Genomic DNA, 23287 nt, shown 5'->3' on the forward strand with positions numbered 1-23287 from the left:
AAAAGGGGTTTATAATGAAAAAAAGTTGGTGTTTATTTGACCATTTAAATTGTTGAAGGTATTAGATAGGAAGTTTCGCAGCCCACAATTTTAATGTAGTTTGGAAATAGTTTATTATAAATTAATGTTTATAATGAATAGAGTCAGCGAAATCCAATAAGTAGCACAGAAGTGTAATTATATTATGTTTTACAATATCCATATATTATTAACTCTTGATTTCGGATTGCCTACTATCCGATTTTACACGGAAATTAACGCCATTAGTATTTTAAATACAAAACGGAACACATGTCAAAAAAAAAACATCAACGCATAAATAGATTACGTTCGGAAATTAAAAAATAACCGTCTAAACATTTTCTAGTTACGCCCATAGTTTGTGATCAGTATTTTGGCGGCAAAAAACCGTAACACGTCATAACGACAGCTGTTAATGATTCTATTATTTATGGTAGGGTCTAGTAGGGTCTATGGTCCCTTTACACACAACTTAACTATGTAAACCTGCCGTGAGAAGGCTCGACTTGAAAAAACAAAATGGGATACCCGTAAATTGTTTTTGGATGTTTTATTAAATGCTTGGCTTTAGGAAAATAATTTAAAATAGGATTTGAAATCAACAAACTATTAATCGCGTTACAGAAATCTATTATGTTGAAAAAAACTTAGCTTTAGTAGTTTATGCGTAAAAGATTAGCACACACTTTTTCATACATTGATCAAACTTTTACAATATAATTACTATTCTTACTTACTATATGCCTGAAGAAGGATTTCCAGTATACTATACAATATATAACTCAGTTTAATGAAATAAGAGAAATTGCCTTTAGAAGAAGTTTTGGTAATGTGTTACCAACATTTATACTTCTTCGTTTTCATAGCTAAATAAAATAGAATAAAATACTTGAAAAGTATTCTATATCCACACATATCATAGTTTATGTGTGCTAAATTACATACAAATTCGTCCAGTAGTTGCAAAACAAACATCAACTCAGAATCACATTCTTTCGCGTTCGTAATGTCGGATTATAATTTGATTCGTTTCAAAGATTATTTTCGAGATGGTACTTTATACTGCCCCATCGAGTTTAATATCATTATTGAGTGCTGTGGGTGGGCACCTCTGCCTACCCCAACTTGAGGCGTTTCCGACGAGCAATGGAATAACGAGCCACATGATTTAATGATGAAATAAATGCATCCCAAGTCAATTTCTGACTGTTATGAAGATTTCACTTTTACATTTTGAGGTTATAGCTGTTCCAATTTTTATTGTTGTTTAGTTTGACTTTAGTTTATGCTTTAGATTTTTTTATGTGGTAACATTTATTGAGCAATGTTATTTGTAAATTTTTATACCTGTGGCGTTGTTGGTTGTGTACTGTACGACTGTTGACTAGTGCTAACCGGGTTTGATTTCTAGGTCGGACAAAGTGTCAAAGGTCTTTTTCTAATTGATATTTGATTATTCTCAATATTTGTTCAGAGTTTGGTAACGGGCCCGGTATAGGGCACGCGTAACAGGGTCGTCCCCTATTATATGAGACTAAAATAGTTAGCAGCGAAACGCGGATGTATTTCTATACCTCTGCCTACAGTATTCGGGTATAACAGGCGTAATATTAAATAGTCGAAATATGTATTTTTTTTAAAGGTTGTTGAATCATAACATAGCCTCGATCTAATTTTTGAACTAGCCGCTTTTCGCAGTTCCGCCCTGGTTTTGCCCGTGGAACTTCATACCCTTTGGGGACGAATTTTCAGAAAACCTCTTTATGTGTTCTTCTACACTTCTTTAGGAACCTTCATACCAAATTTCAACTGTCTACGCTCAATGAGTTAGTAACGGAAGAGTTTTATAAATATGTATAGATTATGCCACATTTAACTAGAATCTATGGATGGCCTGTGTATCTTGTCCTTGCCTTATTTGTCAACATTTTTATAAGTGTTCGTCGTTTTACAAATGGCGGTGTATTTATTTCGCGTGCGTGTTGTAACAAATTGGGCTTTTATTTTCAATATAATTGAACAATGACTTCATGCTAGTTATTAAAGTAATTTACTTATGACTAGTTTTATAATAAAAAGATGGCTTGTTATAACTTAATTTTTCAAATACTGTTAAAAACTAAATACTGTAATTGTTGGAATGTGGGCTGTATTTGTGCATAAATTGAATGAGTTTTTAACTAAAATATTATCTAGTTTTTTATTATTTTAATGAAATCTCTATGTATGTCTGTTGTTTTATATCTTGTTTTTGATGAATTTAGGCATTCAAATATTCGCAAAACAGACCAACTTTCAAATAATGTAAGTTTTTAATTACAGTGTTCGTCAACCTTCGATACAATTTAGTATTTTTTTTAACCTTAGTATTTCAGGGGTTGTAAACCTTTGGTGTTAAACTACTTTTCATAGTTTTTTGATGTAAGGTTTCAGAGTTCGTCAACCTTTGGTGTAAAACCATATATATTTTATTTTGTCTAATAAAATTAAAATGTCTACTAACCAAATGATCTGAGTGGGGTTCTCGGGGCGCACTAGGGGCCGGGTTGGGCCACAGCAACTTTGACAACATCCGTTGGCTTTGGCAATAGATGAGCTCCTACGAAGGAGAAAAACGTACTTTAGTATGTAAAGAATAAAGGCTTATATCGCCTGACTGTTGCTCTGCCTGATTGTTCATGCTCTCTCCCGTTCGGGGTGAGTAGAGCTGCAATCACTGGTAAAGGGACATTTTCTATATTTATTAACAAAAATGGGGACTAAATTATGAAACCTCCACCGTATAATTAAAGCTAGTTTATGAATCATACCTATTAATTTACTTTTTATTTATTATGATGCCTGAAAAAAATACTGTTCTGAATTAAACAACAGATATAGGAACTCTTTAGAGTAGCAGCAGTATACACTACATACAAAAATAATAGCGGCCAATGTTAATATTGAAAGAGTGTAGTATTTCTAACCTTCACTTTACTTAGTGTAATGAAGGTATTACTCATTCCCGGATGAGGCCTTTATCCAACGTGTTAGACTCTACTCAAGAACTAACCGTTTCAGGAAGAAAACCTTATCGACGAGGTTAAGTTCAGGTTAGGCGTTGAGTCTAGCCTAAGCCTAAGCCACCTTTTGATTAAATAAAGGCTTAACCATTTCAGAAAGAGGCCCATATTTCTCGAGATAGACTATTCTGAAAGGCTTGACCACTAGGTAAGTCAAATTTATAAGTCTAAAAGCCATTTTTAATAAAAAAATACCTATAGTGATCAACGTGGAGGGTCTCCTCAAATATTTCTAAGAACAGTTCATAGCCCAGCACGCAGGTTTCTCAATGAACGATCTTATTAATAATAACAACACGTTTTTACGAAGTTGCGCCCGCGCCGCCGGCGATCACAGTAATGCTGTTACATGCGCGCGCAACGTGTGGTCGACATCAATATATTGATTTATTATTTATTATTTATTGAACTTATTGTTTGGAAATTGACTAGTTTTATTGAAGGTTGATGAAGGAATAAGAGTTGATTATAGACAAGGGCATGAAAATATACGAATGCTCCCTGAAATAATCCAAATATTTGAGCGTTTGCAAACCATCTTGTAGACTTTTTATTATTTACCGTTTTGGAAATGTAAATGAGAGTATGGTCTTGCTTTAATGTAATGTAATATTTGTAACAAAAATTAATACTGACATTGTAAATTAACTGTTTAGGCGAGTAAATAGTCATCGTGTGATGGAAAATTTAATTGGAGATGTAATAAGACTATATTCGTGTCATAATAATGAATATTAGTCATCTTAAAACAATTAAATCAGAACAAAAACTAACACTGACATCATCAACTCCAAAAACAATAAAACACAGAACAACACTGACAACACAAACAAAAAGCTAACAACTAAATATATTTCTTCATAAACCCAAAGGTTGGCGTCCTCTGCACGTTAAAAAGTATAACGAGATGGTAATAATAGGTCGTGTTGTGTTCTCGCCCGCAAAACAAACATTGGACAAGGCGAGTGTAGTGCTAAATTACTTTAATTATGGGGAAACAGTGGAGCTGTCGGTATTGATTTACGTGCCTCGGTATTTTAAATTTTGATGACGTTATGTTCCCTGTCGTGGTGATGCCATCGATTGGGTCTTGAGGATGATGGTTTTACGCCCGGTTTCTTAGTACATTTAGCGGTAGTTTATCTATTCAATAGCGTTTTTTTACATGAGTTTAAACGCTATTGAATAAATAAACTACCGCTAAATGTACCTCAGAAATCGGGGGTTAGTTTTTTTTTGTTGTGGGTTACTTTGTACTATATTGTTTGATTACTACCTACTTTGGATTGATTTTGACATCGGTTTGCGTAGCTGTAGAATAAAGTCATTTGAAAGAGCCAGTTAATTGTTTATATTTAAGTGTTAAGTGACCTGTCTGCTGAATAAAGTAATAGCAAATATAGGAAAACAGCAATTTCAACTGAAAAGCTACCTGATAGACACTGAGTAGTGGTGAAACTCGGCCTAGAATATACATTACACATACATACATAAAATCATGCCTTGTTCCTATAGGGAGAAGCAAAGACCGAGAATCGACGAGAGAAGACGAGATCCTGGGCCTAGAAATGTAAAGTTATAACGACATTTTATGGTAGAATGAAAATATATCAACATTATGAATGGACTCTACCATTAAAACGTCCTAAAAGACAGACATAACTTTTCAGTTTAATTACACTAACTGTCATCGTATTTAAGATTAACCGGAACTTCCTACACATTTAGATATAATTAAATGTTATGACTAAATCAAATGAGAGACTGTATTTATAAAGATTTGTATCTGTTGATACAGCCGTCAGGTGAAAAGACTCGTACCCACCTACCGGAGGCTATCGAACCAATATCACAAATAAATTATAATGAAAAAATATTGTTTTAAATGTTGCGTAACGGTCTTTTGGCACGTGGATGTAAGTTTTTAAAATTGGTTGTTTGTGCCTTTAGGCATTTCTCGGTGATTATTAATTAAGATATTTTTTGTAACAAAGTATATTTATCAGAACAAAAGTATGTTTTGTATAAAAAATATTATACTTGGGTGAAATTTGTTTATCATCGTTATTTCGTTATTGAAACAGGTGCAGACGTTTGATATCATAACTCTAATATTTGTGGGATTAAAGTGCTTTTATAGTTAAATTAAAAATACTGCATAAGTTCCTTAAAATTGGATATGATAAATCTAATATAGGTATAATTAGAATGTTGTTGATCATATTAGTTATTTCTTTCTTTCGTAGTTAGGACTGCTGCAAGGAGCAATTTTAGGACCAGTTTATTAATAGGACAAAAAACTATCATTGCTAAGTTTATGAAAGGCTATTTTAGGCATATTTCAGCTATATTTGATTTATAAGTAAGACTATTATTTTCTATAGATATAGTTTGGTTGTAGCATCAACTGTGATGAAACATCAAAGATTAGTATCATCAACAACACTTCCATAATGGTTCATAGCATCTCGGCACATTCCTCGTGGATCAGAACCAGCTCCGGACCACTCTCGTAATACTAAAGTAAACAACGGTTTACAACTTAATTCCACGACATCAGAATTTAATTTACTGTTCTCTGAGCTGTGTTTATGTGAAATTGCAGGCCTCGACGGCGAGCTAATGCGTACTCGCAGTAGCCTAGACCCGACGGACGCCACACTATACATACTCTATATAGATCCATCTGATTCTCAAATACGTGGCAAAATATGTTATTAAAACCGAAATAATACAACGTGAAGAACTTAATCAGCAGACGATCGGCGCAAGAGTGGAGCCTTCGAAGGCTGTAATTAGCGGCTGGTTGTAGGAAATATGAATGGAGGCGCCTGCGCACCCGGCGTCCGCGCCCCGGGCGGCGCCGCGCCACACAACCTTCCTGCGCGCTGCACACGGGTCACTACAAAGTCAACAAAAGGGCGCATTATTCGCGAGAGCCGAGCACGAGCCTCGACGTAATGATAAAACCTTTTTTATACCCCTCACCATGACATCTAGTTGAAGTATCTACGATCCCGTCCCGAGATATTGGCCAATAAAGGCGAACCGTAGACTTATATGGGCAGCCCTCCACGGCGACGAGACGCCGACAGAGCGAAAGATCAACGCTAATTAAGCGCCATAAAACCGAATATCGTTCTCATACCATCGTTACCTTTCACCGCGGCCGACAACGAATTCTATCGGAGACGAGACGAGAGAAAAAAACGAGAAATTACCTCACATACACGAGCGCACGGTACGAGCCTCGTAATAGATTAATGATATAGCCTGCGAGCTCTGTATTTAAACGAAAATCGTGCGGGGCCCGCGACGAGCGCGGGGTGTGGGTGCGCGCGCGCCGCCACCCGCGCCGCGGCCGAGACGGCGAGCGCGCGAGCGGGACGCCGAGCGAGGCGCCGGCCGCCCTCCCGCACCCTCCCGCCCCCCGCGCCCGGCCCGGCCCCACGCGCTCCTACTACACACCTCTTATTGAGAAATTCCCGAGATGATGCATAATTCTCGTTTTGGTTATTTTACTCCTTGTTAACAATATTACCGATTCGGTGACCAGCCAGACGCATATTTTATCTCAAGTCTGCTTAACTGGCCGGTTTGATTTATGAGTTTAACCTGCTTTTTGAGATTGGCGACCACCAAATTGGTGGTCTTGTGAGCGGTTATTTGTCTAGCTTACTGTAAATATTAGTTGCAGAGCAATAAAAATGTAAGACCTATCCACTACGAAATCATAGTTCTAGCAATTTTACTGAAACAATAGTATAGCCTGAAAACTTAAGATGTGCAAAGAATATTCGCAACCAATCACAATTTCTTATAAGAACACGGCAACTGTAAGCTGTTAAAACATCAATTTCTTATCAGCCAGTTATGCTAATAAGACATGCTAATTCCCAAAACCAACAAACGGGGAACGAAAAAAAGGCCAAAAGGCTTGGGGTCAAAAAAGGAACACGAAGGCAGACAGGCGCCAGCCAGCAATTACGGCCCACAGTGGCCCAAACCCGCTGAGGAATGCAACAACCTTTCTAGCTAGAACTTTTTACTGTCTAGATTGTTCGTCGAATACTTTGTTTGGCAGAATGACAGTAGATACTGATGGCTGGTTTAAAAAAAAAGTTGTTTATGTCATGTAGTGTGGCGGGAAAAAAAAATTGGCAGAATGATTTGACGCTGTTGCCTGAATAATGATGAGAGATTGTTTCGTTAAGATTTCCCTTTAGTTTGTTTAAACTTTGATCTTGAAGGAGTGCTTAAAGTGAAATACTTATGTTTGTACATTTTTCTTATTGGATTGACTCTACCTAAATTTTTCCTTGAATATTTTTATTTTAAATTTTACCAAATAAAAAATAAAACCACAGCGTATAGTATATATTTGTTTGCAATCTAAAATATATACTTTTTTAAACCAACCTAACAAGTCTACACCAAACAATGAACAATTTGAAAAAAGAATAAGATTGTTACCGCCAAATGCACTCATTATTGAAATAAGGTTACTCCGCAATGTTTTTAAACGAGTAACGATTCGAATTACGATAATCGATATGTAAATTGTTCTTAGAATCGGTTTCTTGTATCGAGTGGGTGAATCGGTAACTTCCGAAGCGCACCTTACATGAAGATAAACAAACTACTGATTGAACCGAATTAGTCCTATTATGATAATATAACCAAGTTAATATGATAATTTTGTTTGGTTTTAGCAGTAATTTTATGATTTTATTTGTTATTCTGCTTACATTAGTAATAAACTGATGTAGTTAACAGTTACAGAGACAGAAATATACTTACTAATAATGAGTGGCCTATTTTTGTACTGAAACACGAGCAATTAATTAGAAGATTTTTAGGAGTGAAAAAGTGCACATTGAAATTTATTAGCAGTTTTTGTTATTTATACGTTTTTAACTTGAGCATCAAACCTGAAACCCTGTAGTAGCCACTGCACTACAGTTTAGAATAGCAGTATTGTCACCAAAAAGGTTGTTTTGATTTTGCCAAACAAATTGCACAACCCTATCCCATAAAGGAAATCGTTTAAAAATGTAACTGACATTGCATCACCAGTCTCCTATGACGATTTTGAACTAGCCTATACATGGCCAGTGCTAGACATTCTGATCCGGTAATTTAAGCGTAGGTAGGCGGGACCGGACGGCCTGTGACGTCACGCCAGCCGACCAATCGCAGAGCGACGATAATCTGATTGTCACCCCTGTCGATACTCATAGAAGTACCGAACTCTTGAATTCGAATTTTAAACAAATGGTTTTAAATCGAATTAAACAAAATATCAGCCATCTTAGTTGTCAATTAAATTGGTTCATATTTTAATACGCTATCAATAATTTTATTTCTGTTTGGCTAGGTAATAAAAATAGTTCATTTAGACTAAGACAAGCATAAAAGGATATTGACACCTTGATGCTTTTTAACTAAAATCACAGGCATAAATAATTTTGCCATAATTGGCAACCATTATAGCCAATAGCCATATTGCGTAATTGATATTATTTCAAGTTCATAGCTTTTTAATTCAATTTAATAACTTCACAATTTGTCATTAAAATATTCGTATCTTCAATAAAATAACGGTTAAACGAAATATTTTACTACAAATTTTTTAAACTTAAAAAAATACATTAACAACACGTTTCGTCTATGACCCTAGCGTATAAAAACAACTTTAACTTGGAACCAAACTGTCAAAAGTGCAATCAAATTTGCACTTTATTACTTTGAATTAAGAGTCATATAAATAGTTTTGGAACCGCAAAATAGTTTTTAAACTAGGGTGGTATAATAGGGTGGTGACACAATGAACGAGGATTAAGTCTTATGCTATGACGTCACAGTAATGGCCGATATTATTAATAATAATAATCTTGTATTACTATTTGTTAAGTGAAAGGCGATTGGTTTGTTTTGAAAAGGGTTTGAGGGTTTGGGGTGTCAAAAATTTTAAATTGTTGTCTTTGAAACTGCTGGTTAAAATGTAGCGATTTTTTATGAGAGTAACGTTGTCTGTTTGAAAAAATAAGGATTAGCCTAAAGCATTTCTATCTATAGTTATGGTTAAGTTGCATCCATCGTACATCTGCTACGCGTCACTCTAACTCTACTAACTCTAAACTTCAGTAAAGACCTCAGAAACTAACTAGGTTGTCTTTTTTGTCAGTGATTTTTATAGAAGAAGCAGCTCAAACAAGACATTAGAAAAATCCAGAGCATTTGCCTAAATACCTGCTTTTTATGAATGGTCAAAAACGGTATTAATACATAATATAATAATGAAAAATACGACGTAACAAGTTATTCCCATTCGACTATCTTCTTTACTGTGATGTTTAAAAATTCTTAAAAGCAGTTCTTGAAGGTATGCAAAGATCCTAACCCGCATTTGGCCACCGTGTACTCAATGTCAAGCCACTCCCTCATTCCGGGAAGAGACCCTTGCCCAGCAATGAAACAGTAACGGGTTAAATTCATTCATCTCTTCAATCCATCACACCAATCCTTTTACTAAACATAAAAAAATTCCAGTAATTAAACGTAAGACTCCCACGGGCGCCATTTCTCTTCGACTCCCGTTTATCTGTCGCTACTCGTAAACTGTCGGCTAATCTCGGCAACTTTCGGAAGCACCTCAATTAACTTAAAAACGTGTTCAAAGGCCGGCTATTAAATAGATAAGGGTTCGATTCTGGTGGTCCCTTTACCTATAGATGTTGGGAATATGGGACTGTGATAGTTTTAAACGTAAATGTAGTTATTTAAAGCCGACGGTTTGTTATGAAGCCCGTGGCTGACGTTTTGCATTTTTGTGTTGTATTTTATGAAGCTATTTTTCTAAAAGCTGATTTTGCTTTTATTTTACTATAGTGTGAGTTCTGATAGACATAAAATAACTCTCGATTAATAATTTCTTGCGTAGTTTTAATTTGAAAGGGCGAAACTGCGCATTTGTTGTATATTATTTTATCACAATAAAATCATTCATAAGTATTGCCCATTTGCGTTTTATTTTCAAACGAAATTTTGCTATATTAAATCACTAGCTGACCCGCGCAACTTCGCTTGCGTCACAGAGGTCATAATTTTCGCCGTTTTTGTAACATTTTTTACTGGTACTCTGTTCCTATTGGTCGTAGCGTGGTGATATAAAGAATTTTTCAAATCGAACCAGTAGTTCCTGAGATTAACGCGTTCAAACAAACAAACAAACAAACTCTTCAGCTTTATAATATTAAGTATAGATTGAACTGTATAGTTTTAGTATGAGCATAATGAGTTCAAACTTCATTTAGTTTCTTGCATTAACTAAATACAAAATGGGAAGTTATTACACGTTCTATTATATTAAAAATCAACATCATTAGGGCCTATTAAATTGTATATTTATTGCAGTTTTTTAATTAAACCATCATCTTACAATCATCATTGATTTCAGGGTACAATCAATTATTATTTGATCGCATGTAGCAATGTCAATCAATCAATAATTATCCTTCAAATCAATTATGTTAATTATAAAGCACTAATTATTGATATTTAAGATAATAGGGCACAGTTTTCTACTGAATACTTTAGTTAATAACGGCCGTTTTCAATGTCCTATCTATCTCGTTTATTTACTTAAGAAAAGCATTATCTATATTTAATCGTTATTTATATTCATAAATAGCAAACCTACTCAAAGCAATTAATGATAGATAGTTTTGCATCTATACTAATATTATAAAGCTGAAGAGTTTGTGTGTTTGAACGCGCTAATCTCATGAACTATGGGTGCGAATTGAAGAATTATTTTACTGTTGCATAGCCTATTTATTGAGGAAGGCCATAGGCTATATATCATTACGCTACGACCAATAGGAGCAGAGTAGGAACGAGAAATGTTGCAAAAACGGGGAAAATTATGACCTCTCTTCTATGTGACGCAAGCGAAGTTGCGCGGGTCAGCTAGTGACTTTATAAATACATCACGCCTTGTTTCTGTTAAAGGTAAGCAGAGAAAGAATAACGCCACTTGCTACGATACCTATTTGCTCTTTTGCTTCATTCACATCCATACATCTTGTCATACAGGACCGTCGGTTACAAGAACTAACTTTAGCCCTATTAAAAACATTCCCGATTTTAACACTGTTTTTGAAGAAATAGGAAGACCTCAATCCGTACTGAGTATCGTGGAGAACTCAACCGCTTCTCAAGTAAGGAGACCCATGCCCAGCAGTGGGACAGTAAAGGGCTAAATTGTCTTTACTACGGCTTATTGCAGTGCAAGAAAAATATTCAATTCTATAAATAATCATATAAATATTTTCGTTAGGTTGTCGTGCTCACGCGAACGTGTTACCAACCTAACAGTTAGCAAAAAGTTTGCACATTGACCTTACTACCAACATACAAAAACGTACATCACCATAATAGGTGTTTAACAAACGATAATTGTTATAGTAATGAGTACAAGAAATTGTGTTCATAATTTCTTTGAACGTTATGCAATTATGTCAGTTTTTGCACTCAGTGTATGCGGGCCTTAAAGATGCGGGCTATTCGATTACACTCATAGAATAAAAAATATTGGATTTTATAGATAAGTTTATGCTTTGATTTTTTCAAACTGAATTCCTGTTTTTAACCAATTTTTCCCAATTGCAGCGAAGCCGTATCTATTAGACCGCTCTAGACCTATAACGATATAGCGCAATTAGTTAGCACAATTTTTCAGATAAAAACTTTCTATCACACTTTGATTGCAAAATGGCTGGACCGATTTTGATGAAATTTTGCAAAGCGATAGATTGTATTTCTGAGAACAATTCAGACTGTACCGAATAGTTATAACCATTTGACAAACTAAATTTATTTTGAAACACCAATAGATAAGACATTATTTCAGTCACACGGGACGTAATACCACTTGCAAAATGCAATATAATTAAGCTAATCCCTTAGAGAATAACAAGCGTGATGATATGTCAAATTATCGCGTGCTTCATGTTTCTATAGGAGCTCTTCATAAACGTTTTTGATTAGATTGTTTTTGTTTTTTCGTTCAAATGGCTTGTTGCGTTATTAAATTATATGTTGTCGTGTTATAAATATGATAATTATAACTGTTTCTTTTTTATTCATAAATGTTATGAGTGAACATGAGTCAATTGTGTTACAAAAACTACAGCTTGATGGTTTAGATAACTATTGTATTATATGATGCTTGATAGAATAGAAAAGTATTGAAGTGGGTTTTTAGGAAACGGCTGTACCGATTTGGATAAAACTTTAGCGGAGTGATAAATTATAGTCCAAGGAAGAACATAGGTATATTTTCCTCATAGGAGTCAGGATATAGTAGGTACCTATATATACTTTAATACTATGTATTTTACTATAGGGACGGGATCCTGTGGAATATTTTCGACTTCCACGTGGTCTCTGTTGCGGGCAGAAACTAGTATAGTTATACTATGAATCTGAAAGAGTATCTGTACTTTTTTCAAGTAAAGATCGTACAGTTTTCCTAGTAGAGTCGTAGTCAAAACGGCTGAACTAATTGGGATTTATTTCGAAGAGTTACATCAACTATATTATTGTTGCACTAAAAAATCTGTATTCAGCCAGTCTCACTTATTAAACTAAGTACATAAACATATCTCACTATTTAACGGCCCATAATCGTAATAAAATCGCAAATTAATTACACATTTCTATACGGAACCGTATTAATAATACGTCCAAAGTATCTTAGTGTAGGTTAAGACAAAACAGGACTTAAATGAAAGCTGCCAACGACAATCTTTCATACATTTTATTATTATACTTGAGACAAAGATTAAGTAAGATCTTGTTGGAGAAGCGACATGGCTTTTATTTGAAGACTTTGTTAAATTTATAATACATAGAATACGAGAATTAATGCGAACACGCAGTTCCCCTTTGCCAGTGGTGCTCACCGGTCAGTCAACGATCTGTAGGTTAAGCAACCCTTGGTGCGATCAGTTCATAGATGGGTGACCAAATAGTGTTCGTGTTAGGTATCCGTGTTACGGAGAGAACGTAAAAGGTCCTGGTTGTTGTTAATTAAGATAACAGTCGTTAAGCCACGTCAAAGGACTTCGGCTTGAATAACTTTGATTCTAGGTTGGCCACTACGGAAATTATGTATGTACCTACGTATTACTACTATAGTATTATACGTTATAATATCAAAAAAGCAACCCTTACTCGAATGAAAAAGGGGATTAACCTAGAGGTACATTGTAATTTTAAATTACCGTTAGTTTCTACATCTTAATCCAACCACAAAAACAAAAAAAATAACGGCGGAAAAACAAAAAAAAAATCCGAAAATTATAATTCAAAATCTCAAACAAGTACCGCAACACCTCAGAAATTACATATCTGTATTAAAACTCATTGATGTCAATCCGACGAATAAAATCACTCGTTTATGCCCCCGGCCCGCTCGTTCAAAGGAAGCCGATTTGTTTAGTATAAAGAGCTCTTTAAAGCCGTGTATCGGGCTCGCACGAAATTATTGCGATTCAATTATTGTACCATGTTCGGTCAGGTTTCCTTTGGCATTGCCGCTGCTGTTGTAACTGGGTTCCGTGTCTAGTATTTGTTTAATCTATGTATTTTTATAAATATTTATGTAATATTTTTGCACATGTGTATAAAATCACGCCTTATTTTCAACGCGATAGGCAGAGGTTGTTATAATTATGTACAGGATTTATGTAATTTTATGAGTAACGTATGCTATTTTATTTTAAATTAAGTATTAGAGAAACATTAATTACTTTAACTTAAACTACTTAAAATTACTTTTGGTATCAATTTTATAGTTACAGAGATAAAATGAATAAATCAAAAGGAAAAAAAATAAAATCAATGTTTCTTCTTTCGTTTTTTCAAATGATTTCCTCCACGAACTTTGAACGGACAATTTTTATGCAACACGAAACTTAATTTGACGGCTCTAATATTCTCACGAATAAATTTGATTATCCGAAAGGAAGCCTACACAAGCCGTCCTTTAATACGATTACAAAATAAAAATTACATCTTAATGACCAAATACACGTTCCTTTATACGCAAGCACAATAACGAGAGTTTATCGCTTTCAAAAAAAAGGTCAAATAAAACTCATAAGTGGCTGCAAATCGCAGATTTTAAAGTATTATACGTTTTTTATGTATTTTGTATCGAAATAATGTATTTTTGTATTGCATTCGGCCGGCTTCAAAAGGCTACCGGTATTCGCTTCGATTACACCGTTATAAGCCGAACCTTTTTTTAAGTAAGGAGTTTATATCTTCATTCTATATATGATTTTGAATTTTTGGAAATATTTTTGATATACGAAGTAGTGGTATAGTAACGTTCTTGTTTAGAGGGCGAGAGTTTAAAACCTAGGCCAAAAAAATCCTAGGATTCAAATCACTTGTTTCAAATATTCTTGTTTAGCCCTCCATAAATTGGATATACAAGTATTTTCATCTTGTTTTTCTTCACCAACAAAGAATATCATATATTATAATTAACAAATATCCCTACTAATATCATAAATACGACAATCTGTGTGTCAGCAACAGCTAAAGCGATTTTCTCTATATTTTGCATAGCTATGCAAAATCCTTAATTTTTATTGATGTATCTTTTTCTACAGAAATTATACGGAACCCGTGAATTCACAAGTAACTTCTACAAGTCAGAGGTTTAAACCCTAAGGTTGAACCCTAACCTCTTACATGTAAGGTTAACAGTTTGCCTCGGCTATCGTTAACATTTAGAAAATTAATAATAATTAACAATTTATAGTTTGATTAACTAACACCGTATTGCAAAATCAAGTTAATTACTTATCTATCACCTTCTGCCCTTTCATATCTTACAGTCGTTGAATAACTATCTAATACATGTAAATCCGCGCTGATTTGCTCACATTAACATACTCATCCCCTTATTCTACTGCGCAAGAGTTGACTTTAGGAAAGCCATAGTTAGTAACTGGATTTGCAAATATTTCCATGCTAAATTTCATCAAAATCGGTTTAGCATTTTAGTCGTGAAAGCAGAACAGACCGCTAGCCTTTCGCATTTATAGTATTAGGAGTATTACACAGGTCTAAATACGATCATGCATATTAATTTACTTGACATTTCGGCGCAAGTCTGACTTAAGTACTTTTATTTTACCCTAGAAAATAACTTGAAAAATAACGGAATCTACAACTATTCCAATAAAAGTATGAGAATCGAATATCATTTAAAATATAGAACATACAGTCTTCGAAATTCAAACCGATATTTTTTTTAAACATGAAGCTACAAATTGCACCTTCAATTAATCGCAAGCACTTTTTTATTTACTACTATTAACTGAAAATGTTTTTCATTTTGCCGTGTAAATGGAAATAAGTAAAAATGTTTGTTTGATGCTAAAAGGCTCGATGTATTTTTACATACATTTTGAAATACACGTAGGAACGACAGAACGTAGTAAAATGTATTTTGGTCAGAAGAATTTAACTTAATATTATAAATACGAGAATCTTTCTAATACACTTTTATGGTTAATCCATTGACCCGTTTTTTATAAAATTTTAAGAAATATAATTAACCATTCGAAAATTTTCGCCATTTTCCCTGCTAGGGACTCCTCCCAGATTAAGGGAGGGCCTTGTGTCCGTCACACTGGCAGGGTTAAAGACTTATGAAATTCAGCATGGAGATACTTGAAAATCTTGATTGAAGCACGGACTAGTTATTTTTTACAAAATTAACGCCTAATATTTCGAAAAAAACACGTGAGCGAAGTCATCAACTCAGCTAAAGTATTCAAAAATATTAAAATAGCAGATAGTGCAAATAGTAGTATTTTTTACTGGAAATTGACATAACCTCAAAAAATTCTTTAAGGTTATTCTGTATAGATCCAATGTATCAACTCTAATGTTACCAGCAAACAAAGTAGACATAATTGATCAGGCGCAGTGTTGCCAACTGCACTAAACAATTCACCCATCAAGCTTGCTAAGTGCAGGATACGATTTGTAAGCATTCCTCACATTAAATTAACTGTTACTACTACTTAGTATGTTTGCTTAAATACCGAGTTAAGTAAATAAAATAACAGGTTTATTTTATGAACGTTCAAGTTTGTGTGTGTGAATGTAGCAGCAAGCTGTTGGGCAGAAGACGGAATATAGATACAAGAGACAAGAAATTCGGGTGATCGGGGGAAAGGAAATATTTTATGCTGTTATTGTTACTTATTACATTAACTATTTCCATTAAAAAAGTATCCGTTCAGGAGGTAGGTGGTAAAAATATAATAATAGAAAGTTCTTTACTATATACAACATTATAAATACGGCCGAATGAGAATCTTGTCCTTTTTTTTGAGGTCAGTTAAAAATTAATCCCACTCGTTATTTGTCTGTGTGATAAACTTCCCATTAGATAGAGCGTTTCCTGAGAAACATTTTCATCTATAATTTGTAAAGTTTTGAGTAGAAATAGAAATACTTTTTAATTTGAAATTTCACATAACTTAAGCCACCTCCGCCTAAACCCCCAAACACAAAAGGCCATAATATCAAAGCAATCCCACGTCGCTTACGTCATTACAATCTGTAGACACCACATTGATCACGTGAAGGTCCGAGGGTGACAAAACAAATGAGTGTTTTAGTGTTATCAGTGGGCTTTCATCTCGCCGCGGTAGCCGCTGATATCAGTTTATTGTGTCGTAATGGTTTGATAGCACACTCACGCGGTGGTCTGCCACTTAAGACTTGTTTTTTTTTGAGTACTGATGTTTTTAAACTATGATATTTTGATTTTTAAGGTAGTTATGTTATTGTAGTGTGTTTGTTGAGTGTAAAACTATGACTGTAATTTAAGGGAAAACTTGTAGTTTTTTTTAGAAAATGTGCCACAGTCTACTTTACTTTAGTTTTAAATTCCTGGAGTCTTTGTAGTACATAAAATGTTTGCGTTTAAAAAAGGTTTTTTTTTTATATCACTCCCATTTTACCCGAAGGAGGAAGCCAGAGGTGTATGACACTCACTTTTCGCTTATTACTATGTTAGTCCCTTGTAATAGAGGGTGATTCTATTGCCAAATACCGGGCACGTTACCAAATCTCAACTATTTACAAAGTAGACACAGAAACTTTTAATAATACTATTTGTTACCCTATCAACCTTTTAATTAATCATATAGTTACTTCTAAGACTAGTAAACTGAATTATAATATAAAAAAAATCTATTTAAAAAAATGTATCATCAACAGCGTCTCCACAGCTTCAGAACATCGACCACCAATATTCGTTCAATACGATAACGCGTTTAAATCCAACATTTTATTGAACGTTATCAACTTTTTAAAACACACACACACTAACAAGTGTAGTTTTATTTTATACATTACACCCACACATGCATAAAACAAACTTAAAATACCGTCACCGAAGCAATTTGCCAAGCGAATTTCAACCTTACGCAGTTAAAATAAGGTTCTATAGTTTAGACACAATTTGCCAAACGAATTTGAACTTTATGTCAATGGAATAGAGATGTGTAGTTTTGTTTTCGAAGTGCTATACTTAAATTGGCGTCGGCAGTCCCTGAGGGAATTTTTAGGATGCTTTCCGAAAGTGCGGCTTAATTTGTTTGCCGATTGATATCACTTAATGTGGAGGTGTTTCGGTTGCACTTCGGATACGGATTTACGGATATTCGGATTTAAAATCTAGGGGTGTAATTAGGTATTTGCGTAAGTGCTCAATTTGTTTAAACGAAAAGAAAATTTGCTGCAAATAGCTACCTATTTGTTAGAAGTCTAGGTGCTTTTTTTTTAGAGTAGATCCCTTTTTTATTTTGTGAAGGTTATTTTATATTACTTATGTCAAAAACAATTAACAGCTATGTAATTATATACCTATTTAAAACAAAAGAATCTGCTTTTTTCATAAGTTTTTTGTGTGTGACTGATGTTTAAATTGAGGCTACATACATAATTATTTCCAATACGATTTGGTGACGAGTGAAATGCGATATTAGCAAAGAAAATAATGTTAGGCGATTATTTTGGTCTAACTTGATTATGCTAAAGATAATAAGTTCTATTATGATTATTGCATCAAATCATATTATTGTGAACTAACATTTACATCAACACATAACAATAATAAATAAACTAACCAATATTTAGCATAACTAAATATTAATATCAAATCAATTTCAAAACGAAACATAAACATTCAAATGTCGGCCATTTTTTAAATAATTGAAATGTCAAAAATTTAAAAATGTACATTACCGTCGGGACCACCAAAGAACTTTTTCAAATATCGACATTTAGTTTTAAAACATCGAATCATTTTATAGTGTTGCGTACATGGAATGTCACTTCATTCGATACTCTTTAGTCGATTATCTTAAAGGGATTAAAGAGCTACCGGTCTTAGTCGATATCGAGTTAGTAAGTTTTTTATTCGATTATTGATCGTGCTAATGGAAACACGTGGTACATGGGAATTTGTTAGAAGTCTGATGTGACGGGAGATTTGAATGGATTCCAAATAATTGATTTAATTAATGCTTATAGGTGTGATTTAAAAGCTTTTGAAAATTCGTGTGGGTTTTTATAATTTGGAATGGGAGTGTTTAAAATGTCATTGCTTGATCGTTCTGGGTATTTTCGGTAAAAAGTAAATTTCTTTTTGAAGGGAAATATTTAGGCAGCGTTGGAATTTCGGAGTTATTAGTTGAACATAACAACCGAGACCGTCTTTTTCTTTTCTCCGATTCTCCGAAGCACAGATTTAAAACAAATAAGTGGTTACCCATCTATTGAATGTTTGCTGTCGCTTATCCCTCTTATTGCTTATCAGTGAACGCAAAAATTTACTATGGACGCCCAATTTTTATTTGCAACTCTCCGCCTTAGCTGATTCGCGCGGACATTCTTTACTGAAAATAGCTTTTGTTTGGGTCTGTATCTTTGTCTTACGAACTTTCATCAAAATCGGTTTATCAGTTTAGCCGTTTGAACATAACATTTAGACAGACAGATGACATTTTCAGGATAATTGATAATATTAATCACATATTCAGTTGGTGACCTGACCGCTATCAATCTCTCCCGCCCACGGCCGTTAGTTGGGCGCCGCCCTACGCCCGCCCTACGATGACTGAGAGGCTTTAACTAAGAGTTATGGTGATGAGAACATGTTAGTGTTACGTTTAATCATAGTGTTTAAAAAAAAAAAATTAAGCCATAGACTAATTTTCGTAGTAATTTTTGTATGGCAAGGCAAAAGCTAAGGCTGTTTTCTAAATGATTGTTGTCTATTTTAAACAACAAAGACCATTTTATAAAGATCTCCAGTTAAGTTCGAAGGTTTACGTTTAGAGAAGTGTTTGGGATTCGAACCCACTCCTCAAGGTAGCAATCCGGGTGTCTCAATTACATTATTTGCCTTATTTTAGAAAAAATCTAGTTAATTCTTTTCCTCCGAAGTCTTTAACACACTAAAAATAAAATGTATTATCAGAAACTTTAAAGCAATCGGATATCAAAATCATCACACCTATTTCTTCAAAAAACAATTCACTTATTTTCCAAAAACAAAACAGGTGAGAGGCCTTCAAAGTTAATAAAAATGCCTACTCAATTGAGACAAAGATACAAAAAGCATATGAAAGTTAGCCGACATCTCGGCACGGAATAACTAAAATATATCAAATATTCCCGCTCTTCATATTGTACCGAAGTGTCGCTAAACATTTCTTTTTCCACCTTCACTTCACTTTCTTATTATAGGGTTGATACAACGAAGTCTTCTACCTCCTACTACAGCTACTTTTATTATTAGGTCGGGGAAAAAGTCATTTCGCATTATAGTATGTATGAACTTGCAATAAAATCTTTTCTCTACACAAAAAAGCTCGATATTTGGGTACCTCACGAGCTCACTGAAAGAAACCTAATGAACCGTGTACTCATTTGCGATTCTTGAAAACTACTGGATGGATTTTAATTAAATTCTGTACACTGATAACTTTTAACGTAGATTATTATTAACACATGGGATACTTTTTACCCCTGGAATTATTTACACGCGAACAAATTAGCAGAAAGAATTGAATATAAGCGTGATATTTCTTGAGAATATTTGTTACACATTGAAAAGTATACTACTGAAATTCAGTACATAGATAGATACAAACAAAATACATTTTTTACTAAGAAATTATTGCAAATATAACTTTCAGTTGCAGTTGTGAACACTTCGAAGCTTCTTATGAAATGAAGACTGTTAACCCGAATAAAATTGTTTTTTGTAAGTTTCAGTCTAAAAACTATATTTATTTACACTCTATTTACTGTGAGATTTAGAGCATTTCCTTCTAATGTCGCTTGCTTCAGATACCACGATAAGTATTCGTCACTTATAATGCAATTCTTCTCAAATTGTGTCGACTTTATTAGCTTTAAATAGGGACTTTCTCCAATTTTAAAACTAATATGTTTTTTAGTTTTTTCCAAACTGTTGCAGAAGACAATGTATTACTAACCCTCGGTTTCTGAAGTACATTTAGCGGTAGTTTATCTATTCAATAGCGTTTAAGCATAAACATGACAGTTTGAAAAGATAAACTACTGCTAAATGTGTCTCAGAAACCGGGCATAAGTAAGAGTGTGTGAAATGAACAATACTGTACAATTTTGTTACAAAATGACCAATAAAAGCGAAATCGAAAGCACTTAAAAATTGCACAAAATATTGCTAATATTTCACACGGCAGCCCTAACAAAGAAACAGTGTATATCAAATACACTCGCTGGCAAAGTATGCGGGAAATGTAAAATTGACGTTTTCACGTCTCGTCAGACAGGTGCGAGGGCCGATAGATATCATACAAATATAATAGGAATGTTTGCAACTTTACTGAATTTCATACAAGAGGGATATTTGCTTATTTTTTCAAAACTTGTGAGCAAGTAGTGACATGTTTTTTTTATACATATTTATGGGAATCAATGCTCATCAGCCGGGGCTATGAAAAATGGCGTGATTTGATCTATGTTTCCGAGAGTTAGTGTTAATACATTTTTCTATGGTTGACAATAAACATAGGCTCACCCCTTAGTACATAGGACTAACATTGTTAATGGTTAAACGAGGGTGTATGCCACTGCTTGCACCGTCGCGTATGGCAAGCATGATATTATGCATGAATGTAAATTATTTTAATTATTTATTTAATTTACTTACCCTATCTATTCAAAAGCATTTTCTTTTATATGAGTTTAAATGCTATTGAATAGATAAACTACCACTAAAGCTACCTCAGAAACCGGGGGTTAGTCATTTAATAGTAATTAAATTGGATATTGTGTTCGCAACAGCTGATGGTAAAAATAGAGCACATTTCGATCCGTTTAACAAAAACCACACGCGATAAATATCAATGAAAAATAAACTAAAACGAACACCGCTAAATGCCGTTAGTCAAAAATTGAATTTCAAAAACAACGATACGGGTGTTACCGATATCTTGACACGAATGCTTTTCAATGCTTTTCAAATGTATTTTATTCTATCGCCGTATCGCGAGTTCAAATTTCATAAACGAAATATTTTTAGACTACCTTCCACTGACGTCACATATTTCACCGCTAATTTGGCTTTTGCAAAATGAAATTGTATTTTTTTGAGTTATTGTATTTGTATTTTATTGTTTGGTTTGTTTTTTGTTTTGTAAGATTGTAAAGTAATGTTTAAACGCAGTGACGAAAGTAAATTAATGGTTTGAAATATTTTTCAATTTTAGACCAAGATTTCAGGGCATCTAAATAACTAGAAGCAAATCATTTAGTTGGTAACGTAGAACAGCTAGCTGTGGTAGAAGTAACTCAATTATCAAAGCAATTTTTTACTTTTCTTGTGGCAATGTAGGCAGAAAGATCGCTAAAAAATACAATTTGGAACTAAATGAAATAACAACATGGGACGACACGACCCTATTTATTTAATACATATCCATTAGATAAGGACAAAAAGAAAATATTATCTTTCTGTCACAGTAAAGGTCACATTATTTCTCGTAATACCCTCTTTTTTCAATCACAATCACGCGAAACGTCAAACAAATGAGGCTCATTAAAAGCTGACCTTGGGAAATTTTCGAAGAATTTTCGAGGAATATTTCAACTGACAGATAAGTCTGTCGATAGTCTCATGTCATGGGGACTGCAATGTCTCAAATTTGACAGCTTTATGTAACTGGCATGTAAATGAAGCCATGATGGATTGAGCCCTCTGGTCGTATTTTATGAGGTGCCACTGCGAAGGTTAGTTGCGAGGGTAATAGCATGTCTTCGAAGGGTACACGACCATTTTATGCATAGGTTCTGTTTGAGTTATGGGGTAAGCGCGTTGACATTTTCGGGCCACAGTACCGGGAACTGCTACTTGGGTGGTGCGAGAAGCTAATTGGTACCTACCGTACATATAATCAGCGTGGTTCGATTAGCAGTCAAGTAAAATTTTAATAATAATATAATCAATTTTATATGCAGTTTTTGTCTGTTTTGTCAGTTCTGCAATAAATACAAGTACCAACAAAAAAAGTATGAATTTTTTATACAAAATATTGACTAATCATTTTCTTAATAGAAGCCCGTAGTTTGGTATCGTGGTATATCGCATCAGGCTAACTCAAGATAACATGGAAAGAACATTATACCAAAATGGCGAAACGTGGATGTATTTTTATACACCTTTTCCTACGCCATCGGGTAAAACAAGAATTAAGTTAAAAGTAAAAAAAAATATTGGCATAGATTTTAATATCAAATCTGTCACTAACCGCCGGATCTATTTTTAAAACAGTTCCCACACAGGTATAACCAACCTTTCCAAACACATCCTTTGATCCACAAAAAATCTACTTTGATCGTGTAACGGCCTAGTCGAAAGGTTTCAAATACAAAATTCATAGGATTCCAAAACTTGGAATATTTGCGAGGCATGCCTAGTTTCTGTATCATTTCCCTGTTGAGCTCCCCTGTCGTCCCCTGTGGCTGCCTCGCTCCAATATTCAGGAGGAAACCTGACGCAAAATATATTTTTTTGGAGCACATTTTCTGTGGGTATATTACGTTTC

General features: G+C 34.2%; 1 protein-coding gene across 8 annotated transcripts in view; it reads right to left on the minus strand.

Annotated features, from left to right (window-relative positions):
• Window positions 1-23287, minus strand: part of bi (T-box transcription factor bifid) — a 104057-nt gene that overhangs the window by 25447 nt on the left and 55323 nt on the right. For 4 of the 8 annotated variants that reach the window (XM_076127359.1, XM_076127360.1, XM_076127361.1 and 1 more), the window contains exon 4: window positions 2525-2620. The exons of the other annotated variants lie outside the window; for them this stretch is intronic. In XM_076127359.1, the coding sequence (XP_075983474.1) occupies window positions 2525-2620 (96 nt within the window). The remainder of the gene's footprint in view (window positions 1-2524; window positions 2621-23287) is intronic. 8 annotated transcript variants of the gene reach the window in all.

The sequence above is a fragment of the Anticarsia gemmatalis genome, chromosome 20 (genome assembly GCF_050436995.1).
Source record: "Anticarsia gemmatalis isolate Benzon Research Colony breed Stoneville strain chromosome 20, ilAntGemm2 primary, whole genome shotgun sequence".
NCBI classification, from domain to species: Eukaryota; Metazoa; Arthropoda; class Insecta; order Lepidoptera; family Erebidae; genus Anticarsia; species Anticarsia gemmatalis.